Source organism: Haliotis asinina, chromosome 7, assembly GCF_037392515.1.
Source record: "Haliotis asinina isolate JCU_RB_2024 chromosome 7, JCU_Hal_asi_v2, whole genome shotgun sequence".
Taxonomy (NCBI): Eukaryota; Metazoa; Mollusca; class Gastropoda; order Lepetellida; family Haliotidae; genus Haliotis; species Haliotis asinina.
The window spans coordinates 22,141,785-22,161,755 of NC_090286.1; the positions used below are offsets into that span (position 1 = coordinate 22,141,785).

Consider the following 19,971-nt stretch of genomic DNA (forward strand, 5'->3'; position numbering starts at 1 on the left):
AGAAGACTGATTATCCCATACAACTTGCCTGAAATCGATAATTGAACCTTGGAGGTGTGCAGCTTCCAAACAGAGAACACCTGCCATATATCAGGCCCCTCTAAGTAACTGAAGGAATTACAGCAAATTTGAAGGAATTGCATCTCAAATGTTAACAAACGCAGCCCACTTGCAAAACAATTGCAGCGATATAGGTAGTTTAGCGGTAATAACAGAAACACATCGCCCTTATCGGAAGCAATATCGGTAATACTGGAAACATGCTCGGTCATCTTCGGAGATTTTTCGGTCGCGAGTGGAAACTCACGCAGCAAAAAATGGCGTCGTTGGAAGAAACACCCATTTCGGTGAGTTGTGTTTTTAGTTCCTACTATTACATTTTTATACTCATCCATCTTTGACCACCCGTGTTGAATGCGTTTAGGTATGAGGTGTTGTCGGGGCAATAGCCTATGTTTTTAGGAAAAGATTGTCACTGCAGACGAGTGTCACAAGTCATGCCCCTGGAGGTTGTTTACACCTGAGGATCGAAGTCGTGCCGATGATTACGAACATCATGTACGTGTCTATAAGAATTAATATTGAAATCATGTGCATTACAACAAATCTTTGTCAAACATCTCCATAAATCTTGTGAGCCAATAGCTTTTAGATAATTTTCAAGAGAAAAATCAGTCTTTATTCTAGCATAGAGTGTCAATGATTGGGAAAGGACCACGTGTTGATGCCACTCTTGGTAATAGATATCTTTTGAGCGCTGTTCAAAATTGTCAAGAAAGCATTTCACATTACTAACATTTTGTGCTATCCACACATAGCCGAAGCCATATGTATGTTTCTCCCTCACTGTTTAGACATGTTGTACTGTTGGCCTCATGGCCGTCTATACGTAATAAAGAATCTGAATCTGTTCTTGTGATGCATAGTAAAGACATCTGCACATACCGATCCCTTAGAGTTGGTGAGTTCCGGCAGAGACTGCCATGGCGAAGTCATGACCTCCTTATAGTGCCGACTCAGTGCGGTTTCCACGAAGTTGACAGTCTCCTTCAGAATACCAGGCTTCGTCTTCTCCAGGATGGATGCAAAGTACAACTTAGCTCGTAGGAAATACCCAATAGGCCAGACCCACTCCTGAATGGACAGACAGAATATGCTGAACATCATAAAAGAGAGTTTTGACAGATGTACGAACCTAATGAAGTCTTCAAACAGAGACCTTTAGTAAGTCCATATAAGGTACTATTAACAGATGGTATATACTGTTTTTAGGCAAACTCTCTTTAGGCATATTTTAATTGAAATGTGATCAACACTCTACAGATATAATGAACTTAGATTAGTGGGTGCCTTTAAGTTCATAAAAAAGTGTAGTTTACTGTATCTAATTACATACCACTATATGATAACTCATGTATGTAAACCAAAAATTATGTGTGAGAAGTTAAGCCCTAAAACATTATCCTGGAATGTGTATTCATGGGGACTCACTGGTCCTTGATGATAGTTCCATCCGCGGGCAAGCTTGATGTTGTCTCCGTCGTTGGCATTGTCATAATCTCCTTCATAAGCCCAGTCCCTAGGCAGATAGGCGCAGAGTGATATACCATGGAGAAAATATTTACACCAAGCACTGTCTTAAGAGCTCTAATCTAATTGCCCCCAAACTTGAATAACACATGTACATGTACATTTGAAAAACAGTCATATTGATACCACGCTTTTGGTTTCTGACTGCATTAAGACTGATGAATTGCCAACCGAAGGAATATCAACAAGAATATGACGAAAACATTACACTTTCTTATTTTCAGAATTGCTCTAGTTCATTTTTGATATACAAAATATATGATGGTTGGAAGCCTTGGGAAGGATTGGCTGACTAGACAGTTCACTTGTGAAGGTGTGTTGAGATCTTCACAGAGAGACCTATATTGAAAAATATCATTAGATCTGAATGAGATTGTACCAAATGTCACAACTTCTACCTTGGGTCCAGTGTCTTCATCCCGAGGGGTCCGAGAAGAACCTCCCCAGCTGTCTCCAGGGCTGCCCATGCATTGTCCACATCAAACAACTCTGGGGCCTGTACAGAGGACATGTTAGTTAGTAAGTAAGTAAGGATAAGATACAGGAACCCTGTTCACAAAGTGTTCATTGCACTACATCATTCATTAGACAATGGGTTATGACAGGTCATAAGACTACAAACACTTTGTGGATTGGATCCTGGATAGTTAATGCAAATTCAAGCAGTTATTGGTCCACTGATTTGTGTGATTCACACTGGAAGCCATGGTGCCTGAGTGAGATAGACAGCTGACTGTGTAGGTGATTAGATGCCTTACTCAAAGCTGTGGGTTTGGATTCCAGATGGGACTCAACCCACAGAAATACTAGAATCTGTACTTTACTAAGAAAGTGTGATGCGAAATATATCATGATACATTTAACCACTTTCTTCCTGGCATTCCTATGCCTAGTTACACTATAATCTACTAGTCAGGGTTGAGTCCCATACACAGCCGAGACCCTTCTCCACCATCTTGAGGCTGACTTACCACCACCATTGCAACTGCAAAGTTGGGCCTGAGTTGGAAGTTGGCCCAGAACTGGGTGGCTTTGTAGCTGTCTTTGTACATAGGCCTCCTGTTGATCAGCTCAGGTGTGGTCTCATTGGGCTCTGGGATCTTGCTAATCCAGAAACATTTCTCAAAGTTGTCCTTGATCTTGTCTGCCCACTGGGTAAATGACACGGCATGCTGCTTGCCTGAAGATAAAGCATGAGTATTCAGCACTGGAAACATGGAATTCACTTTTTCAAGCATTCCAAAACACTTTCTGATTGACGTTGATCAAAGTGGCATTTTACTATAATTATTTCTTCCAGAAGAGATTTAAAAACAAATTAAAACCAAAAGAAACTACATGTCAAACACCATATCTTAACAAAAAATAAAAGTGCTGTACACCACCATACTTACTGGACACTATTTCAAAGGGACCCATGAAGAAATGTCTAATTAATAGGAAAACTGACACTTGGAAAATTTCAGTCATTTCACAGGGTGAGTGAGTTCAGTTTTATGTTGCTTTTAGCAATAATTCAGTAATATCACAGTGAGGGACACCAGAAATGGGCTTCAAGGCACCCACATGGGGAATCAGTAACGGGTCTTTGGCATGAACAGAGAAAGCTTCAGCTACTATGCCACCCCACCACCCCAATCATTTTACAAAAACTGAGGAGAATGCTCTGATCTTCCCAAAGGTTCAGCATCTTGTAATCCTTGTGAGTTCACATACATAAATTTGAATTTGTCTGTCTATGGATAGTATGGAGACTTTGCTCAGAACCAGTCCAGCAAATGACACTCCAGTTGTAAAAACTATGCAGATGGTCTGGGGGCCAGCAAATACCAGAGATAATAAATCTAGGGACACACTAAATTCTTAACTGATAATATTTGTTCACACATGTTCTGAGACACTTAGATGTTATCTCTGCTGTAGCAGCGGCACTTACCATCATCTAAGGCTGTCACCTCATTGTAGGGATACAAGCCCTTGTTGTGTAGGTTGGCCAGCCATCTCAGGGTGGAGACGCTCAGTCCCACCAGTTCCACAGCAGACCCGTCTCTGCAACACAGGCATACACAGACATACACAGGCTCTCCAACATTTCAAGAGAGCTCCATATATGGAAACAGCTTATCACCACTTTTCTTCTTCACAGAAAAAAAAAGAGAAAAAATATGTCAAAATATGTTTCCTGTTTGACGTGAACTTTGTATATTTAGTCAGGAAATGAAAGACGACATCTATATTCAAATGAGCCACATTCTGTTCATTAACTTCATACTGAAGAAATGAGACTAATGAATGCGGCTTGGATAAGTGCAAAATAGTGCAAGATATGTTGCTGTCTTTGTCTGAGCACCAGTCTCTTGAAGAGGATCACTTTTATGGATAGACAACTTCTTTATTGCAGTGGATGAGAGATGAAGATTTAACATTGTTATCAAGCAAATGATGCAATAAAGAAGTCCTCTATCTATAAACAATGCTCTTCTTCATCATACCAGCTTCTAAATGCCACTTAAAGAAGATATCAGTCTCTTCCTGTATACACATACATTCTTAGGCTGATTCAGGGAAACTGGGAAGAGTTGAGACCTCCTTACCTGGGAGTTGCTGGCTTGCCCTTGTTTCCTGCCTTGAGGGAACTGCCCATCTTGTCCATCCATGTACCACAGTTGTGTTCATTGCCTCCGTACACAAACCCAGTGTCCCATTTAACACCCACTTCTAAATTAAAGCCTGTAATACAGGGTGTTCTGATATGATAAGACAATATAAACATATAGTGTGCTTCTCACTATATATTAGGTCATCTCTTGTTTTCCCACAATAACTGCATTTGAGGTTTTTGTTTTGTAAGACCTCTTCCAAGGTTTTATTTTTCATTAGTAAGACCCCTTCCCGGGTTTTACTTTTTGTAATTATCTTTTCCTAATCTATATGAACATCAACATTCAAATAATATATGAGTGTTTGAAGTCAATTGAAAAGTATTGTTAAAGATTAAGCTCAAAGTGCAAATGTTTACCCAAGCAAGATTGGAACAGCAAGTGTCAAATTTGTAGGCAGATGCTCTACCATATGGTCATCGGGGTGACAAGGGAAGTGGGGCTGAATTATCTATTTATGGTTGCTGTCATTAAATTGATTTTACTTGCGCTTCAGTTACTGTTATGTAGCTTCATTAAATGATCATCTACATTGTACTTGTCCATCATTGATGTTATATATGTTCGAGAAAACCCTTCTTGGTTTTGGTAGACAATGTAAAACCATCCACCCCTCAGGATTTCCCTCCCCCTTCAGTTTTACATTGTCTACAAAATTTTGGAGGCATGTTTCCTCTTATACACAAAACCCTGTCTCCTATCTCCCACCCTTCATTTAACAGAGGTGTTCAGACAACATCATCTGTTGAATGAATTCAGTTTTACATCACTTTCTGCAATATTTGGGCTATATACAGTGGGAAATATTGAATATGCACTGAAGACAATACATTTATTTTTGAACAGTAAGATAGAACATATCTACTGGTTGACTTTGAGTCTATATTACCTGTATCAGCCATCTCACTGTCGATCTGGTGTCCTGCATTGCGCTCCCGAAACTTGATGCCCTCTGCATGGTGACGGAGGGCCTCCTGGATGACCTCATAAAGAGGCTGATCCTGGGGGAAAAAAACAAAAATGTTTTGACAAGTACTTCTCTTATTTCTAGGCTCTGGATATCCACTGTATTATAAAGTTTCACATTCAAGCTTAATTTCACACACAGCACTAAATCTGTTAAGCTCCCCATTAAGCATATTTAATAATGCCAGCCATATACTGACACATGAAAATAACTAATAAATTGTTCTCCTGCTTTAACCTGGCAAAAGTTAAAAACTCAGTACCTCAAAAAAATAGTAATAGGACCTGCTACTGCACCTGTCCTGCTGATACTCACTTTGATCAAAGAAGATGTTTTCCAAGTTGGAAAACATTTCCACCAATACCTTTCAAGCTATTGCTTGAACAAACATTTCAAATTTGTAAAATGTTGTAATCCTTGAAAATTCAAATGTCATCATGAAAATTTTGACTTTAGACAAAGAGAGTGGTCAAATTGTTTTTAAAACAATACAATCAATGGGTTTCTAGTTATTACTTGAACAAAAATCCCAGATGGATGATAGAGTTTCCACGTTATAACTTTATAACTATAAAGTTTGGGGGTATAAAAATGGCCATAAATTTGGCACTTTTAACTCACATGAGCACCTGGAGGGAGAGCCTCACTGTCATCGGTTGGATAGAGTCGGGACACCTTATCCTTGAGTATATCATTGCCTCCTGGTGCCAGTTTTGTGTATTCCTGTATTGCCTGTAGCCACCACCAGATGGCATCACGACAGTTGAAGCGAGCTCCTGTACCCTCATTAAGCAAGTTAGGGATGAGACCGTGTCGCAGTGTTCCGCCAAATGCAAGTATTAAACATCTGAAATGGCACTCAATCCATTTGACTTCAGGATCTAAAGCACTACCATTGAGCATTCAGGAAACAGTGTGGCTTGTATATCCGATGTACTTAAGCCCCATGTTTAACAGCATAACCTGTTGTATTCACTATTTCATGTTGCATTTTCAGAAATAATTCTTATCACAAGGAACATACACTTACACACAACAGCATAAGCCTAATCGTTACGCTGAGATGGTTACATGGACTGACCTGAACCAGCACCTGATTACATGGACTGACCTGAACCAGCACCTGATTACATGGACTGACCTGAACCAGCACCTGATTACATGGACTGACCTGAACCAGCACCCGATTAGACAGACTGACCTGAGCCAGCACCTGGTTACATGGACTGACCTGAGCCAGCACCTGATTACACAGACTGATCTGAACCAGCACCTGGTTACAGGGACCAACCTGAGCCAGCACCTGGTCACATGGACTGACCTGAGCCAGCACCTGGTCACAGGGACTGACCTGAGCCAGCACCTGGTTATATAGACTGGCCTGAGACAGCCCCTGGTTACATGGACTGACCTGATACAACACCTGGCTACTCAGACTGACCTGATACAACATCTGGCTACTCAGACTAAGCCTGGTAAGACATACTGACCTTGCCTCCTGGTATCTCCCTGTCAGCAGCAGCAGCCCCCTCAAGGCTATGAAAGTGTCTCTGCCCCAGTTCCTCATGTAGCCACTGGCAAAGTGGGGGAAACCTGGGTAATACATCACAATGTGGTCAATAGTTACCAATACTATCGGCGAAGGCATTATTTGAAATACAAAAGCTGTACAAATTATTTCATAGGACTTTATTTATTTGGATGATGTTGTGGATCAGGAATACACAGCAATTTGCTTGTTTCATGTCGGTGTCGCAATTAGCAATATTCCAGCACTGCCTGATCAACACAAACCAGTGATTGATACTAAGAGTAACTTCCCAAGCTGATGACCCACAATAAAGCCAGTCGCTAAGAGTATCCTCCTGATCCATCTTACTGACCTCCCATGACCAACCTTAAGTGCTCAGCAACTTGATCCAACTCTTCCCACTGAAGGATTACTTAGTAGAGGATATATACTGGAGTCAGTATACACCACGATGTAACCTGCCGGTCAAGTACAATAGATCTATAACTACAATGAGCTGTCCTGTTTGTAGACAGTTACAGACTCACTACACACAGCATACCTGCAGCACAGGACAGTGTTGCTTCAGTTTCCTCCCCTGTTTTCAGATCCACTTCTCTCCGTGCAGGTGGATCTGCGAGGTCAGGAGACAAGGGAGGTAACTTGGAGGTTTTCACAAATCCACAAAACTGGACAGAGCCCATGGCAAGTGCTTGTACAAAAGTGGAGCCATCGCGAATAAAGCTACAAGGGAAATTAATTCAACCTTCACTGCCAATCATAGGCAAACAATGACTGAAAGGAGAGTCTGGTTTTAGCACTGTTTTCAGAAAGAAACAGTTATTCCCAAACTGACGTTGAGCATCTTTAATCATTCCAGTGGTTGTCACTTACAATTCTATTGTTCTAAGTATGAAAACCTGATGGACATTATCATAAATCCCATTTGTTAAAAGTGAAGTCAGAAAGTAAAGTTAGGAAATGGGTATCTAGTGAAGACAGGATGAAGGTGTCTAGTAATTATAGGATATAGGAATGTGTCCAGTAAAGATGGGAGGTAGGTATATTGCAAAGTCAGGATATAGGCATATAGTAAAGCAAGAAAGTAGGTTTTTACAAAAGTCAGGGAGTAGGTGTCTAGTTGGGGCAGGATGTAGGTGTCCAATCATATTAAGATGTAGGTGTCTAGTCAAGATGTAGGTGTCTGATCATGTCAAGAAGAAGGGGTCTAGTCAGGTCAAGAAGCAGGGATGTAGTTGGGTGAAGATGTAGGTGTCTAGTCAGGTCAAGAAGTAGGTGTCTCGTTAGGTCAAGAAGCAGGGGTGTAGTTGGGTCAAGATGTAGGTGTCTTGTCAGGTGAAGAAGTAGGTGTCTAGTCAGGTCAAGAAGAACTCCTGTCTACCACTTACTCTGACAGTTGTTGGACTACCATGGTATGTAGCACGACATAAGCTCCAGACACTATGGCATCAAAGTAACATGGCACCAGATAGCGGGGCACCTTCTTCAGGTGACTAAACACAGCTTCAAACCACTTGCCCAGCTGGAATTACACAAAATATTCATCAAAGAAAGTCTTGTCATCACACGCACATCAACAAATACAGACTGGATAAGGAGTGTTTGCTTACGGCTTACCTTCTCACAGAAAAAAATGACAAACTACAGCAAAAAGTAAACAAAGAATGAGGTGATGAGAAGCAAAATGTTCCTTGTCAGAATACAGCACTCTTCAATAATTACAAAGAGAAAGAAAGGATGCTGTGACCCCAAACCTATCACTGCATGATAGCAACAGCTTTCATTAAATACCTAACAGGTTTAGCTCCCATGTATGAACCTGAACTTTACACTTCCCCCAAATACAGCAAAGATGATTACAAATACTGTAAAAATAACCTACAAAATAATCACATCTTTTAAACTGTGTCTGAGGGTGAAGGGTTGTCATAACACAGTCAACATAGGTTGAACCACAAAGACATGTACATCATCAAGTCTTGGTCGGACATGTCTGTGCCTTAGACCGTGGTTTCGGACACCCAATCATTACAGTCACACATTCCAACTAAACTGCTCATATATCATACATACATGTGCTGTGCCTTGATGCACCTTGAGTCTGTTGGCAGTATAGTCAGCAAGCCAGTCCCCTGCCCGCAGGTTTTCACACAGAGGATGACCAAGGTTATTCTGAGGTCGGATCTCAGCCAACAGCGAGATTATCCCTGGGGAGACAAGTCACAACAACAATGACAGCCTCGTTGAGAAGATCAGTGGTGCTTGTACACACAACGATAACAAAAACAACCATGAGGCTACTTCAGTATAACCACTTCTGATCACATCCTCCCTTCTAACTCTGATACTCAACTAAAAGGTAAACGTCATATATGGTGATTAACTGTGGTCTTTTAACTGACCTAACCATGACTTCACCTGAAGTGATGGAATGGCACCAACAACTCTGCACCCAGCAGACAGATGTGTATTGTACAGAATAATAATTGCCTCCCAGGTGCAATGTAGTAATATAATGAGTTACTGATGTGGAATCATATATTTGGATAGTTGGTTTAACTGATACATTTTAGGAATTGTTTGGGCTTAATTTCGGTAAATTAATTAAATCCATCAGTAGGTAGTCCCTAATTAATTGATCATAATGTTTCTTGAGGTGACTAGCCTAATCATGCTGATCATGCTGATATGTAGTTAGGAGAATCCCACCCTCATGATCTCATCCCCCTCACCTCTCAGTCCACAGTAGACCAGGTCCCCATAGTTTGGGATGTGGTAGGATCCAAACCCATTGCCATCATCACGTTCCTCTGCGTCTACTCGGTACAGAACCCGGTTGAGATCGGCTAGAGACAGATGCGAGACAATGGCTCGGAAGTTGGATGTATCCCACGACTCATCAAACATGGTGTGTCCACTGTAAGACCGCATCAGGTAACCAAACTGACCAAGGCCTCGTCGGATCTCCAGTATGGCATTCTTGGCTGGTTGCCGTAGAGATGATCTTTACAAGAATATTATAAAAATCATCACATTTTGATTTTAAATGAAGATGTCAAAATACCAAATGATTTTAATTAGTGGCAGTGTTTTATAGAAGCAGGACCAAATGCACTGAACTGCTGTTATAGTGGAGATCTTCTCGTATGTCATGAATATTGCAGTCAGGTTAGGTTAAGATTCATATCCGATTATTTTCATATTTCAGTAGAGATACATCGTACACATTCAACATGCTTCACTTTTAAAATGTTGTTTTGTACAATTCAGAAAGCCTTCTTTTATTACTAGTTAAAACATATGCTTGGCTTTTCAAATAATAACAAATTTAAAGCAATTCTTGATTAATTTACAGTTTCTCTTACACACTGGCTAGAACCAGAGTCTGGGCACTTCTAAACCAAAAGTGTTTAAATCAGTGCTCAACAAGCCATATGAACCACCCATGAACTGAGTCAGTATTTTCTTCAGGGCACTAACATGACCAAAACTAGATCTTGTAGTGCTCAAGGCAGTCACTGTATGTCAAGGGGAACAAGTATCAAGATATTCCAGCTCTTTACTGTTTATATGAAATATCAAGAATTCACCTGAAAGCAACAACGCTGCCAGGAGTAAAGGACACAAATGACACTTCCATCTTGTCCCCTATCTGTTTGACCTTCACCATACCACTGTTCTCAACCTTCACATGCTCTCGGAGGTCAAGGTAATACTGTGGAAGCCCACTGATGAAGTCTTTGTTTTTCTCGTAAGTGTAACCTTTTGCACAGCGCATACGACCCTCGAATATAATCTCCTCGATCATTCCTGTGTAGGAAGATAATACATAAGGTACATAAATGACTGCACATGGAATAACAAATTGTGAATCACACTTAATGGAGAAAACATAAAATTTGTATACTTCCATTAATGCAGACAAAGGCAATGACACAGATAGGACACTCTGAAGGGATAAATGCTGCTATTTGTGGGGCATCTCTTATGTTGGGACCAGACAATCCAGTGATTGATATTATAACCAGTGATCCATACAATCAGGGTAAACACCTAAACACTGTTATGACCATCATTGTAGCTACCAATTCCTACCAAGAATGCACATGAGGTTGACAATGCAAGATGTATTGTAGAATTTGAGCCATCCTGTATACAAATCACATACAGTGAAGCCTTGATAATCCAGATGGTTGCGTTTCTGAGCAAATTCGTCCGGATTGTGAATCTGGACTACTGAATCAAGACACAAGTTCAAGCAAGAGTTGCTTCCTTTACTATTAGAAAGATGACATGACTCAGGATGAGTGAGTGAGTGAGTGAGTTATGTTTTACGCCCCACTCAGCAATATTCCAGCTATATGGTGGCGGTCTGTAAATAATCTAGTCTGGACAAGACAATCCAGTGATGAACAACATGAGCATCGATCTGCGCAATTGGGAACCGATGACATGTATCAACCAAGTCAGCGAGCCTGACCACCCGATCCCGTTAGTCGCCTCTTACGACAAGCATAGTCGCCTTTTATGGCAAGCATGGGTTGCTGAAGGCCTATTCTACCCTGGGATCTTCACGGGTCTGACTCGGGATGAAACAAAATAAGTGCTTAATGTAAAGCTTATAAAATGATGACTAGCATGCACAACAATAAATTACAGCCATAGCAAAAAGCAAAGTTAGTGAAGCACATTTGTAGCGTTGTCAAGAAGCACAATCACTTTAAGTGCATGTGACTGCGCCTGTCTGTCAGAGTGCTTTAACCAACCACAAAACAGCTCACTTGTCATCCACGCCTTCGTATTGTGGCAATATCTCATAGACTTCTGTTGGTAGTTTTCAATGTCTAATTAAAGCAACAGCCTTAGTTGACATTTGTCAGAAGTTAACAAGAGTTCATCTTGTCAACTGCAAGTTGCTGAGTGTTTATTGTTCCCACTGATTGAGGCCAGTAAAGTAAACATGTTGGGAGGCATTTTTATGGTTCGTGAATACAACTTACAGCGCACGGACTGTGGAGCAATTTACTTTTTTTAACTGATCGGTTACAGCAACTTAGCATCCGGTCCTAGAAACTGAATTTCTGCATTACTGAGGCAAATTGAAAAGGCATAGATTGGTAACAAGCTGAAATCTTCCAGGAGGCGAGGCATCTGGATTATCAGAGCTCAGGCTAATGGGGCTTCATTGTATACTTGTTAAATATATAGTACTGGACTGGGGTCAACCTGTGTTTTCATGTCAAGTAATATGGTATGAAAACTGGATCCCACATACAGTACACACTGACTGACTTTTCATGTTAAATATGGCATCTCACCCTCCACAGTGATGGGTCTGATGTATCTTGTCTCGTCTGGGTTGTCAGGGTGCTGGAATGCTGTGTGGGATATCAGTATTATAGACTCATGGGTTCGTGGGTTGTGCCTTGTCACCGACACAATGGCATGGTCAATCTGATCCACGTACACCTGAAATCATGAACAAAACAACATACTGAAGAAAACAAGCAAACCTTGAGCAGCTGATCCATGTGGATCCCGTCAACATGAGTCCTTCCATTCAGGCATGTACCAGGGCTGTGAAGATCCGGGTTAGAATTGGTCTTCAGTAGCCCATGCTTGTTGAAAAAAAACAACTAATGGAGTCAGGTGGTCAGATTTGCTGACTTGGATGACTCATGTCATTGTATCCCAATTGCTCAGATTGATGTTCATGCTGTTAATCACTGGATTGACTACCTGGTCAAGACACGATCATTTAAAGACTGCTGCAATATAACTGGAGCACTACAGCGTAAGGCATTAACCAATGAACAACAAACTAACCAATGGATTGAATGCGATATCTAAAGTACACTAAGATTCTGGAAAGATCTTATTCTTTTAATGACTGTGCTTTTAGTGAATATGCAAACAAACAATTACAACCTCTCATGGCAAGAAGAAGTTTTGTTTCTAAACCTAGTGCAGCACATTCATTATAAATTTGCATTTAGAGCCATCAAATGTCCCATGGTTCTATACTGATTACACAGTATAGTTGGCGATGCTTCCTTCTATTGTGTCAAGACCTGGTTGTACTACCTGTGTGAATCCATTCATGCCCATCTCATAGTGAAGCTGGTTCAACATCTTCTTCCCCGATGTGATGCCGAATGTCTTGTTCATGTGGCTGGCATCTGGGTTGTGAGCCTCAGTCCATGATGGGTACAATCGCTTTTCCTTGACTACATGGATCTGTTGACAAAAGAGGATATGGTACATTCCTGTTGTGATACAGTCTGACGGGTTGATAAACTGGGTAAATTGGATTTCCATGCATTTTCATGGCATATCAGTCTATGTTTTATAATATAATCTTGATACTTCTTTAACATGTTTTTCTGCATATCACTGTGGTTTCACTTCTTCTCTAAGATTATCAGGGGTTAAAAACACTCCCAGACTCACATGTTCAGGAACTAGCTGGTCGTATCCTCTGTTACTTCCTGTTGCACAGAATGCCATGGCAACCAGGGCAGCAGACGGCCAGAGATCATAAGCAGAGCGTTTCTGTGCAGACAGACAATCAAAACCCACATTTAAAAAATATACCCTTTAATTGACATAATATTTCCATGTGTATTCATTCTTTTTCATACCATAAGTGACTATAGCAAAAATATAATGCATGTCTTAGTCGGAATCGATGATTACAAACATATTTCGTAATTGCTCAAAATGTTTAGATTGACTGAAAATGGTTAAGTGTGTTGCATAAATATATGTGCAGTTGTTGGGTATTATGGCAGAATCTATATCACAGCTGACTCTCTGACTGGTTATCCACCTTGGTTTACATGTGATCATGGGATACTAAGTGACCTACACTGAAAATATGCTAAAGACATTGGGAGTATAGTCCCTTAACCAGATCTTATTTGACCTTAATCCCAACATGAAAAACCCACCTCTATTGGACTTCGGTTGTCATGAGTCTGATCAAAGAATATAGCATGAGCCATTGTTTGCACTAGGGGCTGGACGCGGGGCTGGACAAATGACCCCACGGGGACACCTCCATACCGGTGAACCAGCCTACCTTCTTCATGGGCATCCCAGGCTGTCAGTGCCTCTGGAACACAACATAGGAGTGATTATAGCAATATGGAATATCTCACCATAATGGTGGAAACAGTTTAACATTTTTGTTTCATCACATATTTCTTGATGGTCAACATCATACTATACATAAACCTGAGTGGGTGAATTAACAAAACATTCTGTTGGAAGAGGTTGGCAAAATGTGAAATTAAATGCTTGTAATAATTCAATAGCAAGTTGTGTAATGCAAGTAACACCTTACTGTTTTTACTTCCTAGAATGTGTAGACTGTATTTTGTATCAAAAAAGATGCCATACATGGATGTTTACCACTTAAGTGATGGTTAAGGGCAAATCTGACTAAGGGACTAAGGGACTCAACGCTGTTCTTCAAATGTGATGTCCCACTGTGTTCTTCTAGTTACCTCTGATGAGAGAGTTGATGCCCAGTCTGTTGATGAAGAGATTGTCAAGGTGCTCGCCCCCAGTGAACAGCTCCGCGATCACATACAGGTCTGGCTGCACCTTCCTGGCAGCATCCAACATGTACTACAACACAAACAGTCAGAAACAAGGTTATCCTTATTTAGTAGTTAACTTATATCACTAGTGTTACGAGTGTGTATTTTCTGTATATTTTGTTATTAATTTAGTAATAATTACTATTGGGTCACAATGTTTAGTGTTTTGAATAATACATATGGTGGGCTGTATTTCGTATGATAGATGATCCGCATTTTTAGGATTCAGGTTTTCCAGGAATTATCTGCCCTTGACCTCCTGTTTGTTTACTTCCGGGAGACAATGTTTTGAGGGCATTCTACAGTGTTGGCGATGGCTGTAAGTGCGCATACTTTCGGGAAAAGACTGAAAATGTATATAAATTCTAGTTGCCGTGTTGTGAGTGACACAGAGACACAGATTCAACACTTTATCATTCATTCACTGGAGTATATCTTAATCAAATCGCTGCCAACACTTTATCCATCAACGCCTGATCTACTGCTGTCAGACCGCTCACTGTGTTGCATTCTGCATGACTGTTTCTCTTTCACACTAAGACTTTGGTGAGTTTGCTATATTGTATTTTGTGTCCCATTGCCTTAGATTTTGTCACTTGTATTGTATTTGCAATCGATATTGTGAAATTGACTTGTGACTTTGTATAACTTGCTCTCTTGTTGCTAAATAATATAATATCTGAATGTTATAAACTTGTCTTTGTTCTGTTTTGCTGGTTCACAGGGGATTTCTTACATTGTTTGTCACGGTAAATTCTTAACCGTAACACTATGTACAAGGCAGGTTTCTGTATACAGAACTAGATGGGTTGGAAAGGGGGTTGCTTTATGCACAGAGTAAAAGATCTCACATTTCTTTCTGGTGTATCACTTCTAGGTTCCACTGGTGATGCAAAGTGGAGTCCAATAGCCACTGATGTCTAATAATTAAACTTTGTATTTCATCTGAAATAATTGTTCCAAGACCATATATTGTATACATATCTGTACTGTTTTTGAATTTCTTGTTCATGATACACATTTTCTGCAAATAAATGAATAAGCCATGCTTGTTGTAAGAGGCATCTGATGGTCAGACTTGACTGAGACATGTCATCAGTTTCCAGCTGAATAGATCAATGCTCATGCTCTTGATCAGTGGATAGTCTGGGCCAGACTTGATTATTTACAGACCTCTGCTATATAGTTGGAATATTGCTGAGTGCAGCATTAAACAAAAAAAACAAAACAAATATAATCATATCGGGATAAACCAAATGATCTTGTCAAATCAGGTGAAGGTCAGGGAAGCCTAGGTCAGGTTAGGTTGATTTGTTCAGGTTGTCAGGCTGAGTTGGGCAAGCCTGATGTTTTTCAGATCAGTTAGAACCCAGTTGGACAAGAAGGGGTTAGTTCAGGTTGTGTCATTTCAAATCAGGCCAAGTGTGGTTTGATTAGGTCACTTTGGGTCAGGTTAGCTGTGGTCATGATGGGTCAGGTCTTCTGGAAAAAGGTGGGGTGGGTCACAGCAGATCTGGTTTGCACACATCAGTGCAGATCTTGCCAGGTCATGTGAGTCAGGTCTGGAGCAATCAGGTGATTGGTGGCCAAAATGAGTCAGCTGAGGTCTTGTGGAGTAAGCTGGGGCTAGGATGAGGCAGTGCAGGCAGAGTGCAAAATAGTTTCCAAATTATGCTAGCCAGTCAGGCTAGCTATGCCTGATAGTTAATTCACCAGCCGGATACTTAACTGACATGAGTTTCACCATTAGGCTGCTATTATGATGAACACTTTTATCAGGCTATAATGTTGCATGATTTAAAGGTGACTTACGACTTAACAAGTCAGTGAGGGTGATGTGTTAGCAAAATGACCCCATGAAAATTCACTAGTCAGTAGGGCCAGTGACTGGAGATTTACTGGCCCAACCGGATTTTTCCTTGCCACAGGCTAGAGGGCCAGTGGGTATTTCTCACCCGGAGCGCAGGTTTTATCAGGTCAGGTGGGTCTGGGTCTAGTTTGGACAGGTCAGCACAGGTTTTATCAGGTTATGGCCCCAGATGGTACGAGTGAATCCCTACCTCAGCCACATGTATAGGTGTACTGTGACAGTTGTCCAGTCTCACACCATGGAAGATCCTGGCAGTTGTCTCTGCATAGTCCCTCATGTGATTCCACAAGAAGGGGCAGTCTTCAGGTTTCTGTCCATAGCGCAGCTTCACACTGTCTCCCCATGCTAACAGTTCTCGTCGCAGATATACCATGGACCCTGTGAATAATATACACAGAATGATGATAAACCTAACAAAGCTGCTGTGCATGGTAGCTGGGTATCAACTGATCAAAATCAAATCTATACTTATTATCAAAACGGAATAATATTCATGCAGTCACTGTAGAGGCTTAATCACATTTGGAATAAGTAGTTGAGTGGTTGAGTGTGTGAGTGAGTAGGTAGGTGGATGAGTGAGTGGCTGAATGATTAGTTAAGTGAGACAATGTTTGAGTGTGTAGATGAGTGAGAGGTTGAATGAGTGAGTGGCTGAGTGTGTAGTTGAGTGAGAGAGTGAGTGTGTAGATGAGTGAGTGGCTGAGTGTGTAGTTGAGAGAGTGGTTGAGTGTGTAGATGAGTGAGAGGTTGAGTGTGTAGTTGAGTGAGAGGTTGAGTGTGTAGATGAGTGAGAGGTTGAGTGTGTAGTTGAGTGAGAGAGTGAGTGTGTAGATGAGTGAGAGGTTGAGTGTGTAGTTGAGTGAGAGAGTGAGTGTGTAGATGAGTGAGAGGTTGAGTGTGTAGTTGAGTGAGAGAGTGAGTGTGTAGATGAGTGAGAGGTTGAGTGTGTAGTTGAGTGAGAGAGTGAGTGTGTAGATGAGTGAGAGGTTGAGTGTGTAGTTGAGAGAGTGGTTGAGTGTGTAGTTGAGTGAGAGAGTAAGTGTGTAGATGAGTGAGAGAGTGAGTGTGTAGATGAGTGAGTGGCTGAGTGTGTAGTTGAGAGAGTGGTTGAGTGTGTAGATGAGTGAGAGGTTGAGTGAGTGGTTGCTTGAGAGTGAGTGAGAGGTTTAGCAAACAGAATAGCCATTTTATCATTGCCTGTGATCTTAATCATGACAACATTACTCCCATTTTATCCATGATTATCACTTTATTTGATATGATTTAGGAAAGTGTGCTGACACACAGTAATGACATGGAAAGTTCTGACAACACTTTTTCTCCTACCTTCCTCTGCAAAGTTTTTGAGAGGATCATCCCCCATGACCCATCCATTGACTGCCATCACACGGGCCCCCTCCCCTGATGTAACCATCTGTTCCGCCTTGTCAGCTGTTCCGTTGTGAGACACCGGCCACACATAGTAGCTGCAACAATAGGACAGCCACTTAGTTGATGAGTGCAATAGTGAGTCTGGTTTTACTCCACTCCTAGCAATATTCCAACAAAATCATGGGATACGGCTGGGGGATGTGTTGAGGAGGAGAGAGACTCCAGAGAAAGGCTACACACATTCTACCTATGTTTGGCATCAAACTCTTACTGACCTTGTGTGATGAGCCAATGCTTAAACCACTTGGCTACCCTAATTGTAGTGAATGAAACATGAACGGAATCATTACGAATGATGTACTGTTTATAAAAAAGCCTTGTCCTATTCAATCTAGCCTATCACTAACCTGTACATCAAGGGCAGCTTTTCTGTGACAGTTCCAACCTTGGGTCCATTCGGGTCAAGAAACCGCCATCTAACATTGGCAACAAAATTGTCAACAGCAACCTTGATGTGTTCCCAGATTTCCCCTTCCTTTGCACTGTTTAGGTCATTCAGCCTTTTAAGTAAACTCTCACAGCACTTTGAAATCCTTTCCTGTCTGTTGATGGCACCCGGCCTTAAACATAGAAAAACACCCACTGAGAATCAAATGTCCCAATGTAAAACAAATATCCACCATTATGTCAATAGTACTTCTGACTCAAGTTTTAATAAATAAAAAGCACAGAGAAAAAAACACTGAGAATCAAAGGTATCAATATATAATATCTACCATTTTGTATATTTTACTTTTGAATCAATTTTTTAATAAATAATGAGCACAGATGACAAATATCTATCAACGTCAGCAAGACATTGTTTCACAGAAGTATCAGTACTTTGTGTGTTTGTTACTGTGAATGTGGGTTGTAAATACTCCAGTCTGGACCAGACAATCCAATGAATGCACATACATTTTACTAATCTTAATGTTGATTTGTATGGCATAGAACATTTACAAAAATTTATTGTTGAAAAATGTTCAGTTGTCCAAATCTTCCTCTTTGATATAATTTGACATACTGATTAAAAATTTGCTCAGAATCTTTAATTTTTAGTTTCAAAATGAAGTAATAAAGTGTACAGCCTGACTGACATGATAAATGCTGAACAACACTGTCAAGCCTTGACAGAACATCAACCAAAGTCAGTGAGCCTGACCACCACGATCCATTGCATCCATGTAAGTTGGTACCGTCACCGTAACCAGATCTGGCTTGGACGTACCAGTGGAACTGAGCAAAACACAATATTTCTCCCCTCCCTTTCAGGGTGGAGGTGCAAAATCACAGACTTAGTGTTTACTATGGAGCATTATGACACATAACAATTAGCTATTCATTCATTCATGTTATGAAGCAAGCTCTGTCACACTGTGTGACTCTCATGGACTTTCCTAGCTACAGTGCAAGGCATGATTTATCACTGTGAGGATCATGGTTGCAAAGCATCACAGTGGATGTGCCTGCTGCTGTAGCTGAGACAAGCTCAAGCTGACATGATCAAAGCAAGTGTGAGCAGGTGTGGCCTTATATAGATTCTTGCCACATTTCATCCAATATTACTACTGGGTACCCCAGACATGGGTGTCCCTATGTGAGAACAGAATCCATGTAATGGCATGAAAAAATACTTTAACCACTTGACTACCCTACTGCCTCAACCAAACAAAATAGAAGAGACCTGATTTCCGAAAAAGTCAGGAAGCCGAACAAGTGCTTGTGCGTGCCAGTAAAAGCTCTCTAAAATACTACTTTTTCCAAGAGACTATACATTTTTGTCAAGAACATTCAAACTCAAAGGTCCCTATTTCTATGGCATCTAACACAAACACTAAAGCCATAGCATCAACCACAGGAAAAACATGCATCAAGATAAAGTTGATGATATTTCTGTCCTTTCTGTATTGCAGTCACAAGCAAAACTGAAAATAAGAGTTAACTATAGCAACCATAAGGTGTGCAGTGTCTGTTAAAAAAAAACAGCATTTGAGAAAAGTAAACTGGTAAAAGTCTACTACCGAGTCAGTTCACTATAATTTTGGAAGTTCAGAAAAATAAGTCAAGATAATGCTACCGTGCAGGCATGGAAACTGAAAAAGAACATTCAGACTAGAAACCGTTTAAGGTTGATGCTCAACTGTGAAATGAATTGTATAAACTGTCATTACTGGTTAATAATTGCTCCACAAACTGACTTAATCCATTACTACCTGAATATCACTTAAAGCATGTGACCATAAAAGCCATCAACATTTTGCATTTCTCATCTCCAAACTCAACCATCAAAAGAACAGGTGTTTGAAAACAGATGAAAATTCCAAACAACTATAACT

At 40.7% G+C, this 19,971-nt stretch overlaps 1 protein-coding gene across 3 annotated transcripts in view; it reads right to left on the reverse strand.

Annotated features, from left to right (window-relative positions):
• The window catches only part of LOC137290476 (glycogen debranching enzyme-like), a 40,432-nt gene that overhangs the window by 4,418 nt on the left and 16,043 nt on the right, over positions 1 to 19,971 (reverse strand). For all 3 annotated transcript variants that reach the window (XM_067821433.1, XM_067821431.1, XM_067821430.1), the window contains 22 exons: positions 18,001 to 18,213; positions 17,549 to 17,688; positions 16,413 to 16,600; positions 14,257 to 14,380; positions 13,699 to 13,862; positions 13,199 to 13,300; positions 12,833 to 12,985; positions 12,067 to 12,217; positions 10,339 to 10,558; positions 9,481 to 9,752; positions 8,822 to 8,955; positions 8,137 to 8,270; positions 7,290 to 7,471; positions 6,708 to 6,810; positions 5,839 to 6,064; positions 5,140 to 5,251; positions 4,185 to 4,320; positions 3,527 to 3,639; positions 2,562 to 2,770; positions 1,989 to 2,086; positions 1,492 to 1,579; positions 946 to 1,134 (listed from right to left, as the gene is read on the reverse strand). In XM_067821433.1, coding sequence (XP_067677534.1) covers positions 946 to 1,134; positions 1,492 to 1,579; positions 1,989 to 2,086; positions 2,562 to 2,770; positions 3,527 to 3,639; positions 4,185 to 4,320; positions 5,140 to 5,251; positions 5,839 to 6,064; positions 6,708 to 6,810; positions 7,290 to 7,471; positions 8,137 to 8,270; positions 8,822 to 8,955; positions 9,481 to 9,752; positions 10,339 to 10,558; positions 12,067 to 12,217; positions 12,833 to 12,985; positions 13,199 to 13,300; positions 13,699 to 13,862; positions 14,257 to 14,380; positions 16,413 to 16,600; positions 17,549 to 17,688; positions 18,001 to 18,213 — 3,451 coding nt within the window. The remainder of the gene's footprint in view (positions 1 to 945; positions 1,135 to 1,491; positions 1,580 to 1,988; positions 2,087 to 2,561; positions 2,771 to 3,526; positions 3,640 to 4,184; positions 4,321 to 5,139; positions 5,252 to 5,838; positions 6,065 to 6,707; positions 6,811 to 7,289; positions 7,472 to 8,136; positions 8,271 to 8,821; positions 8,956 to 9,480; positions 9,753 to 10,338; positions 10,559 to 12,066; positions 12,218 to 12,832; positions 12,986 to 13,198; positions 13,301 to 13,698; positions 13,863 to 14,256; positions 14,381 to 16,412; positions 16,601 to 17,548; positions 17,689 to 18,000; positions 18,214 to 19,971) is intronic.